Here is a 13,618-nt window from a genome sequence, read left to right on the forward strand (position 1 = left end):
TTAAGAATGACCTGAGGACCAAGATAACGTCTATGCAAAGGTATAATTTCCACAGTGGATGTGGGGACATCTCTGTTCCAGGGTCAGTGTGATGTTGATACAGTTATTAGCGTCTCTTACAGCTTTAGAGGCAGCTGCTTTGTGGACAGTTTATTTGCCCTGTCAGGCTGCCCTGATTGGTGGAGCTTGCCTTACACTGTCTTAAAGAAGGCCGAATTCAGTAAATGGTTCATCTGATGCTGAAAACACAAACGTACAGATCAGCAGCAGCAGCCTGTCACAACTAATGAACCAACTTCTGCCTGAAGGTGAACTGAAGTAGAAAATCACGTTGAATGAAGAGCTTTAAAAAAGAGAGACAGAAATCTGAAAAGACAAATAAAAGAAGAGATATGACTGAAGGGAGGACAGACATGATTTGTGTGAACTGTCCCTTTAATGTGGGACACTGGGTGCTAGTCTCCATGGAAACTCATTGACTGACAGGGATGTGATGCTGTGGTTGGCTGATTGTCTGAAGCCCCTCTGAAGTGACCAATGAGCTGCGGTGTGTTTGTTTTCACCTGTGGGGAGGAGGACGGGGTGGGCGGAGCTTCTGAATCCTGACAGTCAGGTAGAAGGTTCAACGTCTTCTCAACATGTTACAGCTTCTTTTCTCTGTTTTCAGCTGTGAACGAATCCTCTGATGTGATGTGCTGTCCTGTGAGCTAAACACCCCCCACCTGCAGCCGACAGAGAAAAACACGCTCGCGCACACCTGTTGCAGTGTGTCAGAGCATGTGTCAGAGCGTGTGTTCTCGCGGCGGCAGCGTGTGCAGCACCTGGTCCAGCAGCTGCAGCGCTCGGTGCAGGTGAACCTCCAGCCAGCAGGGGGTGTCCTTGATGCTCTGACGCGGGTAATCACACCCCCAACCTTTAACGAAGCTCAGACGCACGATACACAACCTGCGCAGGTCGTCCACACCCAGACCTGCCGCCGAACACACACCTGGAGGGAGACACAGTTATCTTTCTATGTAACTTTCTTTAACGTGTTCTTTATGAACACAATGTTTCAAGCTGGAGTGCAGGACTTGTACATGAAACGTCGGTTTCCCTCAAGCTGTTCACGCAGCGCTGATGAACCCCGTCGCCGCCAGGTCGACCTCTCTGTGTTTCAGTCTGCAGAGTTCTTAAATCTGGTGTCTGGGGCGACATTCCCGCGCTGGTGCACCAGTAGTGATGCGTTTCACGTCAACCAGTAATGACTGGTTTGCCAGAGCTGAATGTAGCAACCGTAGGGACGGAGTGGGCTGTCACCATGGCGACAGCAGAGCCATGTAGCGACAGAGTCGCATCAAGAAAGTTCAAAACGTTTGATCATCACGTGATTCACAAGGACTTCAGATAGTTCAGGAAGTTCTTGTCAGGCAATTAGAATGTAAATATAACACATCCATGGTGAATACAGAGAGATGGAACTGTGATGTTTGGTAATTAGTTAGTTGACGCAACTCTCTCTCTACATGGCTCTGGGCTATGGGAAAACCTGTAGGCATCCGCCAGAAGGGGGAGACAAAAGATCTGCTCTCCAGCTTTAAAGCTGCAGCAGAACTGATGTTCTAGTAAGAACACAGAGAGAAACTGAAGTACAGGGAGCAGCTACAGCGTTCTCCATCATGTAACTGACAGGAACCAACAGGAACCAACATGTATGTATGTATGTTCTGATTGGATTAGATCACATGTACATGTTTTTTACATCCCATAATATTAAACCTCAGTGTTTTTCTGCTGTCATGCTTCAGATACAATTTCGAGTTGGGATGTCTGCAGCAGGTCTGTCCAGCAGGTGGCGCTGTGCTCTCAGTTTGAGAGATTACAGATGTTTTACAGATGTTACCTGCTGAAGCCCAAAGCCTCCACACTGACACACAACAGAGAGAGAGACAGGTACCCAGAGAGAGAGAGAGAGACAGGTGATACTCACTGACAGCAGGGGCGATCCCCCCCACGCTGTTTGGCCCGGGAATCGCACCGACAACTGCTGCTGCCTGAGTCACTGCTGCTGCCTGAGCTGCTGCCGCCTGCTGCTGCATCTGTCTGTGACACTGCCTCAGGTCAAACACCTGGACAGACAGGTGAGAGACAGACAACAGTCTTCTGGTTCAACAGATCAAAAGAATGTCATCAGTACTTTATTAGTCCCCTCAGAGAAATGCATTTAAATAAATGGCTTTATTTGAGTTAGAGTAACTGCAGGTTTGTCTTTTTATCAACTGTCTGTCTTAAAGCTGCATTCAGACGCGAAGACGCCAGTCCTCCCATTCATTTGAGTGCAGGTAGTGAGTTTAGGCTGCGGCAGTGGTCTGAATGCAGCCTAAAGCAGGCTTTCAGGCTGCGAGGCGTTTCCCCAGGGGGAGCAGGAGAGTTGAGGGGGGGTGGAGGAGAGAGGTGAGGCAAAGACACTGTGTGACGTGAAAGGGACAGGTGCATGCAGATGTTAGTTATTTATTTAAGTCAGTTATTGTAGTTTGTCAGCAGGTGGAGCTGCAGCAGCGACTCACAGAAATCACACTCTTCTTCTCTGAGTCATAACTTGGTCACATCCGAACACACAGGCATGAAACACTTTGCTGGATGTCATTATCTCTGTGTGCAATGTGAATAAAACCTCCTGAAATCCACTTAGAAATGAAAGACGCTGCAGAACCTGCCTGAGAATCCTCCTGTTTTTAAGTTTCCTTCAGTGTCTCAGTGATCAGTGATAGCTGTCTGTCCATCCATGAGGACACCGCAGACAGGAGCTGACAGACAGCTGATTCAGCTACTTTATTAGAGACAGTTTGACTAAATGTGAACAAATATAGAAAGACAGAGTTGTCTCAATTTTGTCTGAGGGGGGCCACAGCTACAGCTGTGTTCATTACAGCCACAATATTACCTAAGACAAACCTGGTAGCCAAATGGTTCGGTTCCAGCCGAGGACCCAAGTTTCATGTCACACCCCCCCTCTCCCCTTGTTTCCTGTCTGCTTCTATATTGTCAACTGTCCAATAAAGGCAAAGCAGCATGTATTTCCTGTCAGGATCTGCTGGAGAGAAACTGTGTCTGCAGGACACCAACAAAGACTTTGGATGGTTCTTTGTGTCCTTATGAGGTCTACAGAGACGCACAGCAGAGTGTTGTCTGCATATCGACACGCTCACCTTGATATAAGCTCCGGGGTAGATCTTATGAACCCCGTCTCCCGGCGCTCGGCCCGCCTCACGATCCAGGTAAAAACTCTGGACGAACACAGAGTGGTCGCTAAGGCAACGCATCCAGACGTCCCCCTCCCCCCGACACTCCAGCTGAACCCCTCGACCGATGTGGAGCCTGCAGGAAAATAACACACAGAGGAAGAACGAAGGTCAAATCAATAACTGTACATAAGAGACAAAGGAAGAAGACAAGGGGTGGACACAAAAACAGAAACACCTGCAGCAGTGTGAAGCCACTGGTTGTGTAAGTTCACTTCCTCACTGTAACTTAGACTCCATGTCATCACTACATACACCTCCTGCTGCTACTGGTCAGACTGGTCAGACTCGTCACCTGGCGCGGTGGCTGGTGGCGGTGCGGTGGACGTTACTCAGCTGTCCCAAACAGAAACGGTCTCCTCCTGAAGGATCGACATAACCGTCCACCGTCACCAGAGGACAGCTGGACTGGACCTTGAACATCTCCCCGACCTGAACGTCCAACTCAAAGTACGAGATGGAGCACCAGAACTCTGGACCTGAGAGACAGGGAACAATGTGAGACAGTCTACCAGAGACAGGGGACAAAGTGAGTCAGTCTACCAGAGACAGTGGACAAAGTGAGATGGTCTACCAAAGACAGGGGACAACGTGAGACAGAGAGAGGACATTTTTGGGAAGTGAAGATATGTTTGGACAGATTTCATACCTGGGTGGTTGGACACTGGTTGTGGATATGGAGCAGTACTGTGATGCTGTGACCCTGCAGGAACAAATACTTAGACTCACTACCACAGTACAACAGTTAAGTACTACTACTGCAGTACTTTAGTTTGATATCACATGATTGTCATACAGAAGTGAGTGTTGGGGGCAGGGTGATGATGATGATGTAATGGAGGCTGCTGGTGGCCCCGCCCATTCTGTTGAGGTCCTGCAGGGCTGTAGGGGGCGGGGCTGTCACCTGGCCAGGTGGCTGCAGAGACACAAAGGACACAGGTCAGTATCTGTCGAATATCACTACTATTACTGTGGTATTACTTCTACTTCTGGTTCTACTACCACTGTCACTACTACTATTACTATAATACTTGTACTCTGACTGTGAATATTACTACTGCAACTTCTACAGACTGTGCTTCTACCAATGCTGCAGTTATATTTCCTACTGCTACTCCTGCTGCGACTACTATTTCTGCAGCTACTCGTTCTGTTACTTCTGCTACTACTACTATTGTTCAGAATCAGAACCATTCAAGAGTAGAAAGCAGCATAAATTTAGAAATAAAAGTATGTACAAAATATAAAAAATAAGAAATAGAAAATAAAAATATACACATTTACAATATTTAAGTGAAAAATAAAAGTAAAAATATATACAACAGCAATGAATATGTCTATATATATATATATATATACACATATATATACAGTGCTTAACAAATTTATTAGACCACCTGTCATAAAAATGACAAAACACAAATATTTTAGAAATCTGTCAAAAACTTGTTTCAAACTAAAAATTGTATTGTTATTTATTAGGCAAATAACAAACTGGAACAACTAAATAGTCCTTATTCACACATATTAACCAAACATCTTAATATTTTGTACGACCTCCTTTGGCCCTGATAACAGTTTGCATTCTCGCAACCACAAAACAAATGTTTCTGTTCAGGAATGCAAGTAAATAACTGTAATTTGGCATCTCAATCAACAAATAATAATGTGCTTTACTATTTTTTTCTACTTTTTTGTAATTCATGGATAACAACAATAATTATATTTTAGCATTAAAGATATCATTTTGATTAAAGAGCTTGGCTTGCACATACTGGTGGATTAACCATTACAGAAACATCAAATATTTTGGTCATCAGCAATACTGTTAATTTAGGGCAGCGGTGGCAAACACCTTACACTGGGTGGTGGTCTAATAAATTTGTTAAGCACTGTATATATATATATGTATATATATATATATATATATATATGTATGTATTGCACATTTAAGAGTAAGTAAGTAATAGTGAGGTAGTATATGTAGAGGCAGGTCCAGAATCAGAGTTGAACAGTTTGATGGCCACAGGCAGGAATGATTTCCTGTGGCGCTCTGTTGTACATTTGGGAGGAATGAGACTCCCACTGATGCTGCTCTTGTGTCTGACCAGTACATCACTACTACTATTAGTACCAGTTATACCTTTTGTACTACCGGTACTCTTGATCCTGGCCCTACCACACAGCTGTACTACAAACACCCCCAGAGTTTATCTCAGGTGTGCTTCAGTAAAGTACAGGTATGTATAGAAGTACAGGTACAGTACCAGTTTTGGGGGGGCTGCTGTACTCTGGGCTCTGCTGATGTGGGGATGTGGGGGTAGGAGGGTGAGGAGGATGGGGTGTGTGAGGGGGGTTTGGGTGAGGTGGGGAGGCGTGGCCCCCGTGGTTCTGAGGCAGGGCAATTTGAAGGAGGCCGGGGCCCTCGCTGCCGACACCTCCACCGACAACCCCACCAACGCTCCTACCGCAGCCAACGCCCCCGCCAGCCGACAGAGCTGCAGCCATCATGGAGCTGCTGCCTGCAGGAGACACAGCAGGAGGTCAAGAGACGTTTGATTTGAATATGAAATAAAATACATTTGACTGACAGTCTGACCTGGAGGAGAGAGGGGCATGCTGGGATACATGCTGACAGGGCGGGGCTGGTTGAAGGGGTCGGTGTGGGGGGGCAGGTCGATCTGCAGACAGTCCTGCATGAACTCCTCCTTTATCAGAGACTGAGGACCTGAAGGAAGACGGGTCATGAGCGTGGGAGGCATCAAACAAAAGATGAGACTTTGCTGATCCTCAGAGGGGAAAGTCTGAAAGGCACGCTAGCAGCCCCTAGAGGCTGAAATGTTCATTGCACCCCACAGTACCAACAACATACTGATGGTTTAACCCTTTAACCGAGTGTGTCGTAGGAGACACGTTTGTGCAAGCGCATTTGGATTACCATAATTACGTCACTGTTTGCACTATCGGAAAAATTCCAACGGTTTCTGAAAGCTGAGACGTTGCGCTTTACTGCCAGGTTTAGGTTTAAAGGGTTAAAACCTAAGCCTCAAAATGTCCGCCTAGACTTTTTTGCTTATTTTGACTGAGAGGCGCGAGTGAAATTACCGTAAGGACACCATATTGGCTGTAAAGCGCAACTTCTCAGCTTTCAGAAACCGTTGGAATTTTTCCGATAGTGCAAACAGTGACGTAACTATGGTGATCCAAAGTGCGCTTGCGCAAACGTGTCTCCTACGACACACTCGGTGTTAAAGGGTTAAAGTACTTCTTCTGTACCTTGAATACTAAAGCATATGAACAATATATTAGCCTTACGCATCAAACATCACCCAGTGTGTTAGTTTTAACATGCTAGCAAACATTAGCATACAAAGATTATACATGAATCTAAATATACACCATGAATAAAAACATTAGCAAGCTAACATGATAACCAATCACAATTAAGTGGTGTGCTGTGACAGTTATCATGAACACTGTGACACCATCTTGTGTCAACCTGTATTGTTATTACAATATTATGATGGTGTCATGTCGATGTGATGGAATATTAATGTAAATATAGTGTGTGCGGGTGTCTACCTGCGGTGGCGGGGGACGCCACCCTCTCGTAGTGGTAGGGGTTCACACACACGCTGTCGTACTTCAGGTCGAAGGCAAACTGACAGAATTTAACATGTTTCAGCTCGTTCTTATGGAGGTCGGGCCAACGCCACAGACGGGCGTAGATCACATGAGGGAAACCTTTCCTACCTGCCACCTGCAGACAGACAGACAGTTTAACACAAGAGGTCAAAACTCTAGCAAGAACATCTTTATTGTGACACTGGTGCATTTCGGCTTGTGGCCTTCATCAGGGTCATCATAAAAACACAAGAAACACTTAAATGGAGGACGTATGAAGCAGGAAAAATGTTTTAAAAGGTTAAAAACCTCTGCTGACTTTTCCTTCTCCATGCAACTTGGAGGTACGTGAAGTTGTGCCAGAAACCCTCTGCTACCACAGACAGTTTATCAGACAGACAAGAGAGAGACAGCTGAGAAACAGACAGAGAGACAGTGAGTTAAACAGACAGACAGGCAGGCAGGCAGGCAGGCAGGCAGGAAACATCCTTCATGGAACTTTAAATAAACTCTGTGAGAACACACTGAGTCATGGTGAGCAGAGGTTACCATGGAAACACTGTGTGTGTGTGTGTGTCTGTGTGTGTACCAGGTGATACAGGGTTAACCCATCACGCCAAACCACAACCATGACATCATGTCTGACCTCACGTGTGTGTGTGTGTGTGTGTGTGTGTGAGATCATCTTTCTGTCTGTATTTTGAACAGAAGACACTAAAAACACTAAAAACAAGAAACTGACACTTCATTACTTCACTTCAACTGTTTCAACAGATGAGATAGTGTCACCTGACTAGATCATTCAATGACACACTCACACAGTGAAGCAGCCAATCAGAGCAGAGAGTGTTCTGTGTGCACAGGTGAAGGGCAGGGATAACACTCTGCAGACAAAACAGCCCCCCCACACACACACACTGCAAAAAACATCTGTCTCAACAAGTCAGCTTCATTTTCTGCCTTCAAGATGTTTTTCTAACCAGAAATAAAACTACTACAACTCCCAAGGTGCATTTCACTAACATACATCGGATCACAGAGCTTCACATTCTGTTGTGTGTGCTGCTAACAGTTAGCTGACGCTAAATATTACATTTTGTCGAAACCTGATAAAAGAAATTCAGCAGTTTGAATCTGTTGAACCAGTTTGGGATCCATTCAGTTACCATGGCGATGTGTTCATACTTCTTCTCCATGGCAACGGAAGCTGAGGTTCATGGGTATTTTAGTATTTAGAGGGAAAAAACCTAGTTTGTAAGAAACAAAGTGTCAGAACATGAACCTGTATGATGGTTTCATTATCCAGCAGCAGGTTTCAGCAGTTGTTCTGACGTTCCGAGTTTTATCATCACTACACAAAAAACTAACTAGTTCTGACGCAGAGATTAGTTGTTACCAAATATTTACAGCCACTAACTGCAGCTGTAGCTGTAGCTAACTGAACCAGCTGACAAAGCTAACGTTAGCATGCTAACACATAAGAGGTAATATGGAGGACGGTCGACATCTCTGACCTGAAACTTGATAAATCATGTTTAATAATGAAGATTTTAAATTATATTTCACTAAAATAACACAACAGACCTCAAATTATGAACGTCAGTTAGCTTAGCATAACCATATATTTCCCTCTCTTTCTAAACTGTGTGAATACTACTAACTGAAACACACAGATGTCTCCACGTCTGCAGACAGAAGTAAAACTGACACCTACATTTACTCAGATTTATCTTTTGGCCTCTAAAACTGTAGTTTTTGGAAGTTATGCTAACTTGTGATGCTACAGTCACTTCCTGTTTACATAGCTGATTGCTCCTGATTGGACAGTGCTACAGATGTTTCCTAGCAACAGATTTACACATCATTAAAGTCTTAACTAGCTGAGACATTTGTTAGTTTCAATGGTGCAACCTGATTTAGTGAAAGACTAGTTAGAAACTTGTTAGTAGTTACTGGGAACTCTGGAGGGACTTCATGAAGAGCTGCTGCAGCTCAGAGTCCTGAAGAGGCCTGAGTTTCTATGTTCAGTAACTTTGAGATTCGTCCAGAATGAAGACAAGACACACTCCTCATAATTTACAAATCTTGTGTTTTAAATAAAAATCAGATTTTAGGACTGAGTAACAGATCAGTTTCTTTTGTTTTTACAGTGTAGAAACTCTGTGGTATGAGATCCAAGCACAAGCCCTAGACGTGTACACATTCCCGTCTGTCTGCACACAAACACACACACACACACACACACACACACACACACACACACACACACACACACACACACACACACACACACAGTCTGGCTTAACTTAACCCGGCCCCTTTCCTGTGTTTCAGACAAAACAAGCCAGCCTGCCCTTCCTCCTCCTCCTCCTCTTCACACAGAGTGACGCTGTTATATCAGTTTTTCTGTGTTACTGTTTGGATGTTTGAAGGTTCTTCAGAAGGTTCCAGGAGTTTTTAGGGGGTTCCTTTGATCCATTAAAATACTTCATTGGTTCTTAATGAGGATCCACATTTCTTGAGGAGGTTACTGAAGGAGATCTTAGGGTTATTGAGGGTTATATCTGCTGGTTACAGAGTTCTTAAGGAGACTACAGGCATTCTTTAAAAGTTTTGCAGGTCTTTGAGAAGGGTCTGGGTTTTGTGTCAAATGGTTCTTTTGGAATATCCAGGGGCACTTAAGGAGGAACCTGGGGTGTGCAGGGATTCTTGATGAGGTTCCTGGGTGTCGCGAAGAGGTTTCTTAGAAAAGTGGACAATCCAATGAGGGTTTCAAGGGTTCTCGAGAATGCTGAAAAGGTTTTCGGGGTGCTAGAGGAAGTGGCAGGACTTCGAAGAGGTCTTTATTTTGCCTTGGGGAAGTTCCAGGGGCACTCAGAGAGGTTCCAGGTTATTGAGCGGGTTGCAAAGATTCATATAAAGGATTTGTAGGTCCTTGAGAAGTCTGTGATTTCCTGGGCAGGTTCAAATGGTTGGAGCCCCCAGAGGGGGACCAGTTTCATAGGATAATAGAAAATCCAGTGGGTTATTAAAGGGTTTTGAAGGTTCCTCAGAATGCACCAGATGAACCTGACAAGGTTCTTGGGGTAGCAGAGGAGGTTCCAGGGTTAGTCTTCAAACAGTCTTCAAAGGGCTTTGCAGTCTTAAGAAGGGTCTGGATTTTTTTGAGCAGGTTAAAATGGTTCTTCTGAAGCTATGGGTTGTTTAAAGTTTAAGGAAGTTCCTGGGGTGTGCTGGGAAGGTGGTTATTGGGAGGTTTCACAGGATAATGGATCATGCAACGAGTTACTGACAGAATTTAAGGTTTCAGAGTTAGTTCATGGTTCTAGAGAAGAGTTCCTTAGGATCTTGAGAAGGTCCAGAGGGTAGTGTCAGGGTTCTGAATTTTCATGTCTTTCATGTCATTTAAGAGATTCCAGAGGAATTTACATCTTGGGTTAAATGGATTTTGAGAATTTTGACAGATCTGAGGAGATTCTAAAGGTCCTTGAGATGGTTTCAGTGGTTCTTGAAAAGGTTCCAGGTGTGTCTGAGGAGACTGTAGTGGCTGTTGAAGAGGTGCTAGTGGCCTTACAGGTGCTCAGTCAGTCCTTCAAAAAGGTTCTTAGGGTCCTTGGTTCTGCTGGAACATGGCTCATGTGAAGCTGTGAGCAGTCTGATCCATGTTTACGTCCTCCAGCCTGATAATTACTGTCTGACAGTCTGTGACCACACCCAGTCTGCTGCTCTGACACACACTCTGTTCTACCAGACTTTTATTATCAAGAGCTACACAGACAGGAAATACAGAAAAACTATGAATCAATCTGTGACTGAATATGTGGAATAATGGGACATAAACATACGACTGTTCAGCAGGTGTCGGGGAAGGTGAGGGTTACACAAAGGATACACAGTGAAGGGTTCACGGTTCAACACACTCAGTTTGAATGAAATAAACTACGTCAGGAGAAGATTACATATTTATAAAGACATACTAACGCGCAGAGACAGTTCATTTAGAAATAAGAATCTTGTAAATGAAAAACTAAATGAGCTTATTAAAACTAAACTTAATTACACTTCAAACCCTTTCAGGTCTTTACCTAAAATAATTCTTCAGTTCCTTTAACTCCCACAATTTCCACTCTTCATCTGCTTTCAGTGCTTACACTTCAGCTGACAGATTTCAGTTTATACATTTGAAGTGGTACTACATTTCTTTCAGTACTCGATTTGACACTTTGACGATTTCAGCTCCTTTCAGCACTTTAGTTTCCACTTATTTCAACTATTTCAAATGTTTCAACTACAACATTTTGTGTGTGAGCACACGTTAACTGTGCAAAGCCCTTCAAAATGCTTTAAAAATATATTGGGTTATCAAAATAGTTGATTCATTTTCGTTTGATTGACTACTCAATCGTTCAGTAATCCATCATTGCAGCTTTAAATGAAGTTGAATTAAATAAAACCTGCCCTGCTGCTTGTTTCTGTGTGAACATGAGTTCACTGGTTGATGAAACAACTGGTGGAGCTGATACACCGATCAGAGACCACACAGATCTGATGTTTCCAGCTCTTCATTTAGTCATCAAGTCTGTTTCTGGTTTCATCCACAAACAACTTTTACACCTCAGACAGGAAACACCTTCTGCTCAGGTTTCTGGACGAATGAAACTGGTGGATGGAAAGTGATGACCTTTTCATGCAGACCTTCACATATTTGTATTGTGAAATATCAAATCATTTACTCCATCTATGTATTGTCATGTGCAAAAATTGAAACCTTTAAAAGTAGTTTACTCTGAGCGTCCCTACCTGCAGCCGTCCATCCAGCGTCCTCTGGATGGTGACACACTTGCTGGGATGGACGCCGTTGGTGGTGACGGCGGTGATGAGCGAGTCCAGCTCGTCCTTCTTCTCCTTCAGCTTCTTCACCAGACTCTCGATGGCCCGTTTGGCGAAGCCCTCGTTCTCGGCGCCCTGTCGGTGACACATCAGGCTGTGGACGATGCTGAGGCAGGCGTCAGCGCTGCTGCTGGGGGGCGGGCCGAGCACCGACATGGTCACCTGGGGGAGGGGGGATCAGTCGATTGACAGAAAATGAATCTGCATTTAGATCATTGATTCTTTGTAAAAAAGTAAAAATGACAAAAATTCCCTTTATCCCAACTTCAGTCACACAGTGCATCGTCTCATATTACAAATAACTTGTGTGATGCTCTTTAAATCAGCCAATCAACAACCACAAAGACAAATGGAGCTGCAGGTCTCCAGCAGTCAACTGTCTGAAACAGTTTTTAAGCTTAATTTATTCATTTATCTCATTCATTTAAAGATCTCTTTTGCAAGAGAGACCTGAGAACAAATGACATGAACACAAGACAATTATTCACACAAAACAACCATCACGCACACACACACTACTTAAAACAATCCCAAATATTATTAGAAATATAGGCTGGTGAAGCTTTAAAGTCCCAGAGAAATCCGTGTCGTTGTGAGGAACCTTTAAACTGGGTTCTTCTTCCATGAGAAGCTCCATTTAGTTCTTGAGAGGTTAACGGTTCTGTGTGAGGTTTTCATAGGTTCTTGAGGAGGTTTCAGAGATTCTGCTGGTGGTTTATTGGTTATTGAGACAATGAATACACTAAAGATCAACATCAGAAATCAGAAATATTTTATTGATCCCCACATCAGATCACATGTAATCCCTAAATACTAATATGTGCAGGCACTTTCTTTTCCACTCTGTAACCTAGTGACTTGCGACAGTAATAGTACAGTAACACAGAGGAACACATGTATAAGGAGGTTTTTGCTGCATCTGTTCTATAAAAATGCTCAAAAACAGAAGAAAACGTGATCTTATTGATATCTGCAGACTCAATCGATCAGTGATCAATATTAACAAACAAAGTCTTTCTCATGAACACAGCCCTCCATCTGCATCAGGCCTGTTTTCACTTTCACTCCGTTGCATCACGTCTGAGTCTCTGATCATTCAGTCTCCTGTCAGATACTCCCATTAATGATTAATCAATTTAGCTTTGGATTCAATTATCATATAGTCAATAAAATGACGTCAATGTCCATATTTAGTTGTCAGTGATGCCATCAAACTGCTTGTTTAGTCTGACCATCATCAAACAATGAAATCATTGATTCGTTTTCTGTTGATTGATTGATTGATTGATTGATTGATTGATTGATTGATCATAATGTCCACTGCAGCTGATGCTCAGTGGCTTCAGTTTGACTCGCAGACACTCAGACAGGTTGGTAGACAGGAAGACAGACAGACAGACAGTCGCTGTTGCATCAACAGTTGTTAAGTCTAAAATCAGCCGCACAGGATGAACCCTCAGCGGTCAGTGTCAGCTCCACTCACCGGGACTCGGCTCTCTCCGCTCGGCTGTGATCCGCTGCCTGTGACGGTGAGACCGGCCGGCTGTCGGTCTGCGTGTCCTCCGTCTGATCCAGACTGTGTCTGAGTAGTGGTGGTGGTGGGGGGGGAGTGGGGGCTGTGTCACGCTAACCAGACAGCCAGACATAACAGGAAGTCAGGCGACTTCTACACTTTATAAAAATAAGAGTTGCTCCACAAGTGAAGGGGAATATCTGAAGGCGGATTCAGAGCCACTATAATGAAAGTAGAATCAGCGTTATTGAATGTCCAAACATCAGGCAGCAGAATCCTCCTCACATCAAGCTTTTTGTACTTTCAGCAC

The 13,618-nt window shown here is 44.0% G+C and overlaps 1 protein-coding gene across 1 annotated transcript; it reads right to left on the reverse strand.

Moving 5' to 3' along the window:
• Window positions 1–782: 782 nt before the first annotated feature.
• On the reverse strand, window positions 783–13,330 carry smad10b (SMAD family member 10b). Its single transcript, XM_070911251.1, has 11 exons — window positions 13,279–13,330; window positions 11,706–11,957; window positions 6,864–7,041; window positions 5,881–6,009; window positions 5,549–5,803; window positions 4,078–4,197; window positions 3,931–3,984; window positions 3,577–3,760; window positions 3,189–3,357; window positions 1,970–2,108; window positions 783–988 (listed from the first exon to the last, which is right to left on the reverse strand). The coding sequence occupies exons 2-11, from the start codon at window positions 11,949–11,951 to the stop codon at window positions 783–785; spliced, it is 1,680 nt and encodes a 559-aa protein (XP_070767352.1). The 5' UTR covers window positions 11,952–11,957; window positions 13,279–13,330.
• Window positions 13,331–13,618: the final 288 nt, after the last annotated feature.

Source organism: Enoplosus armatus, chromosome 9 (genome assembly GCF_043641665.1).
Source record: "Enoplosus armatus isolate fEnoArm2 chromosome 9, fEnoArm2.hap1, whole genome shotgun sequence".
NCBI lineage: Eukaryota > Metazoa > Chordata > Actinopteri > Centrarchiformes > Enoplosidae > Enoplosus > Enoplosus armatus.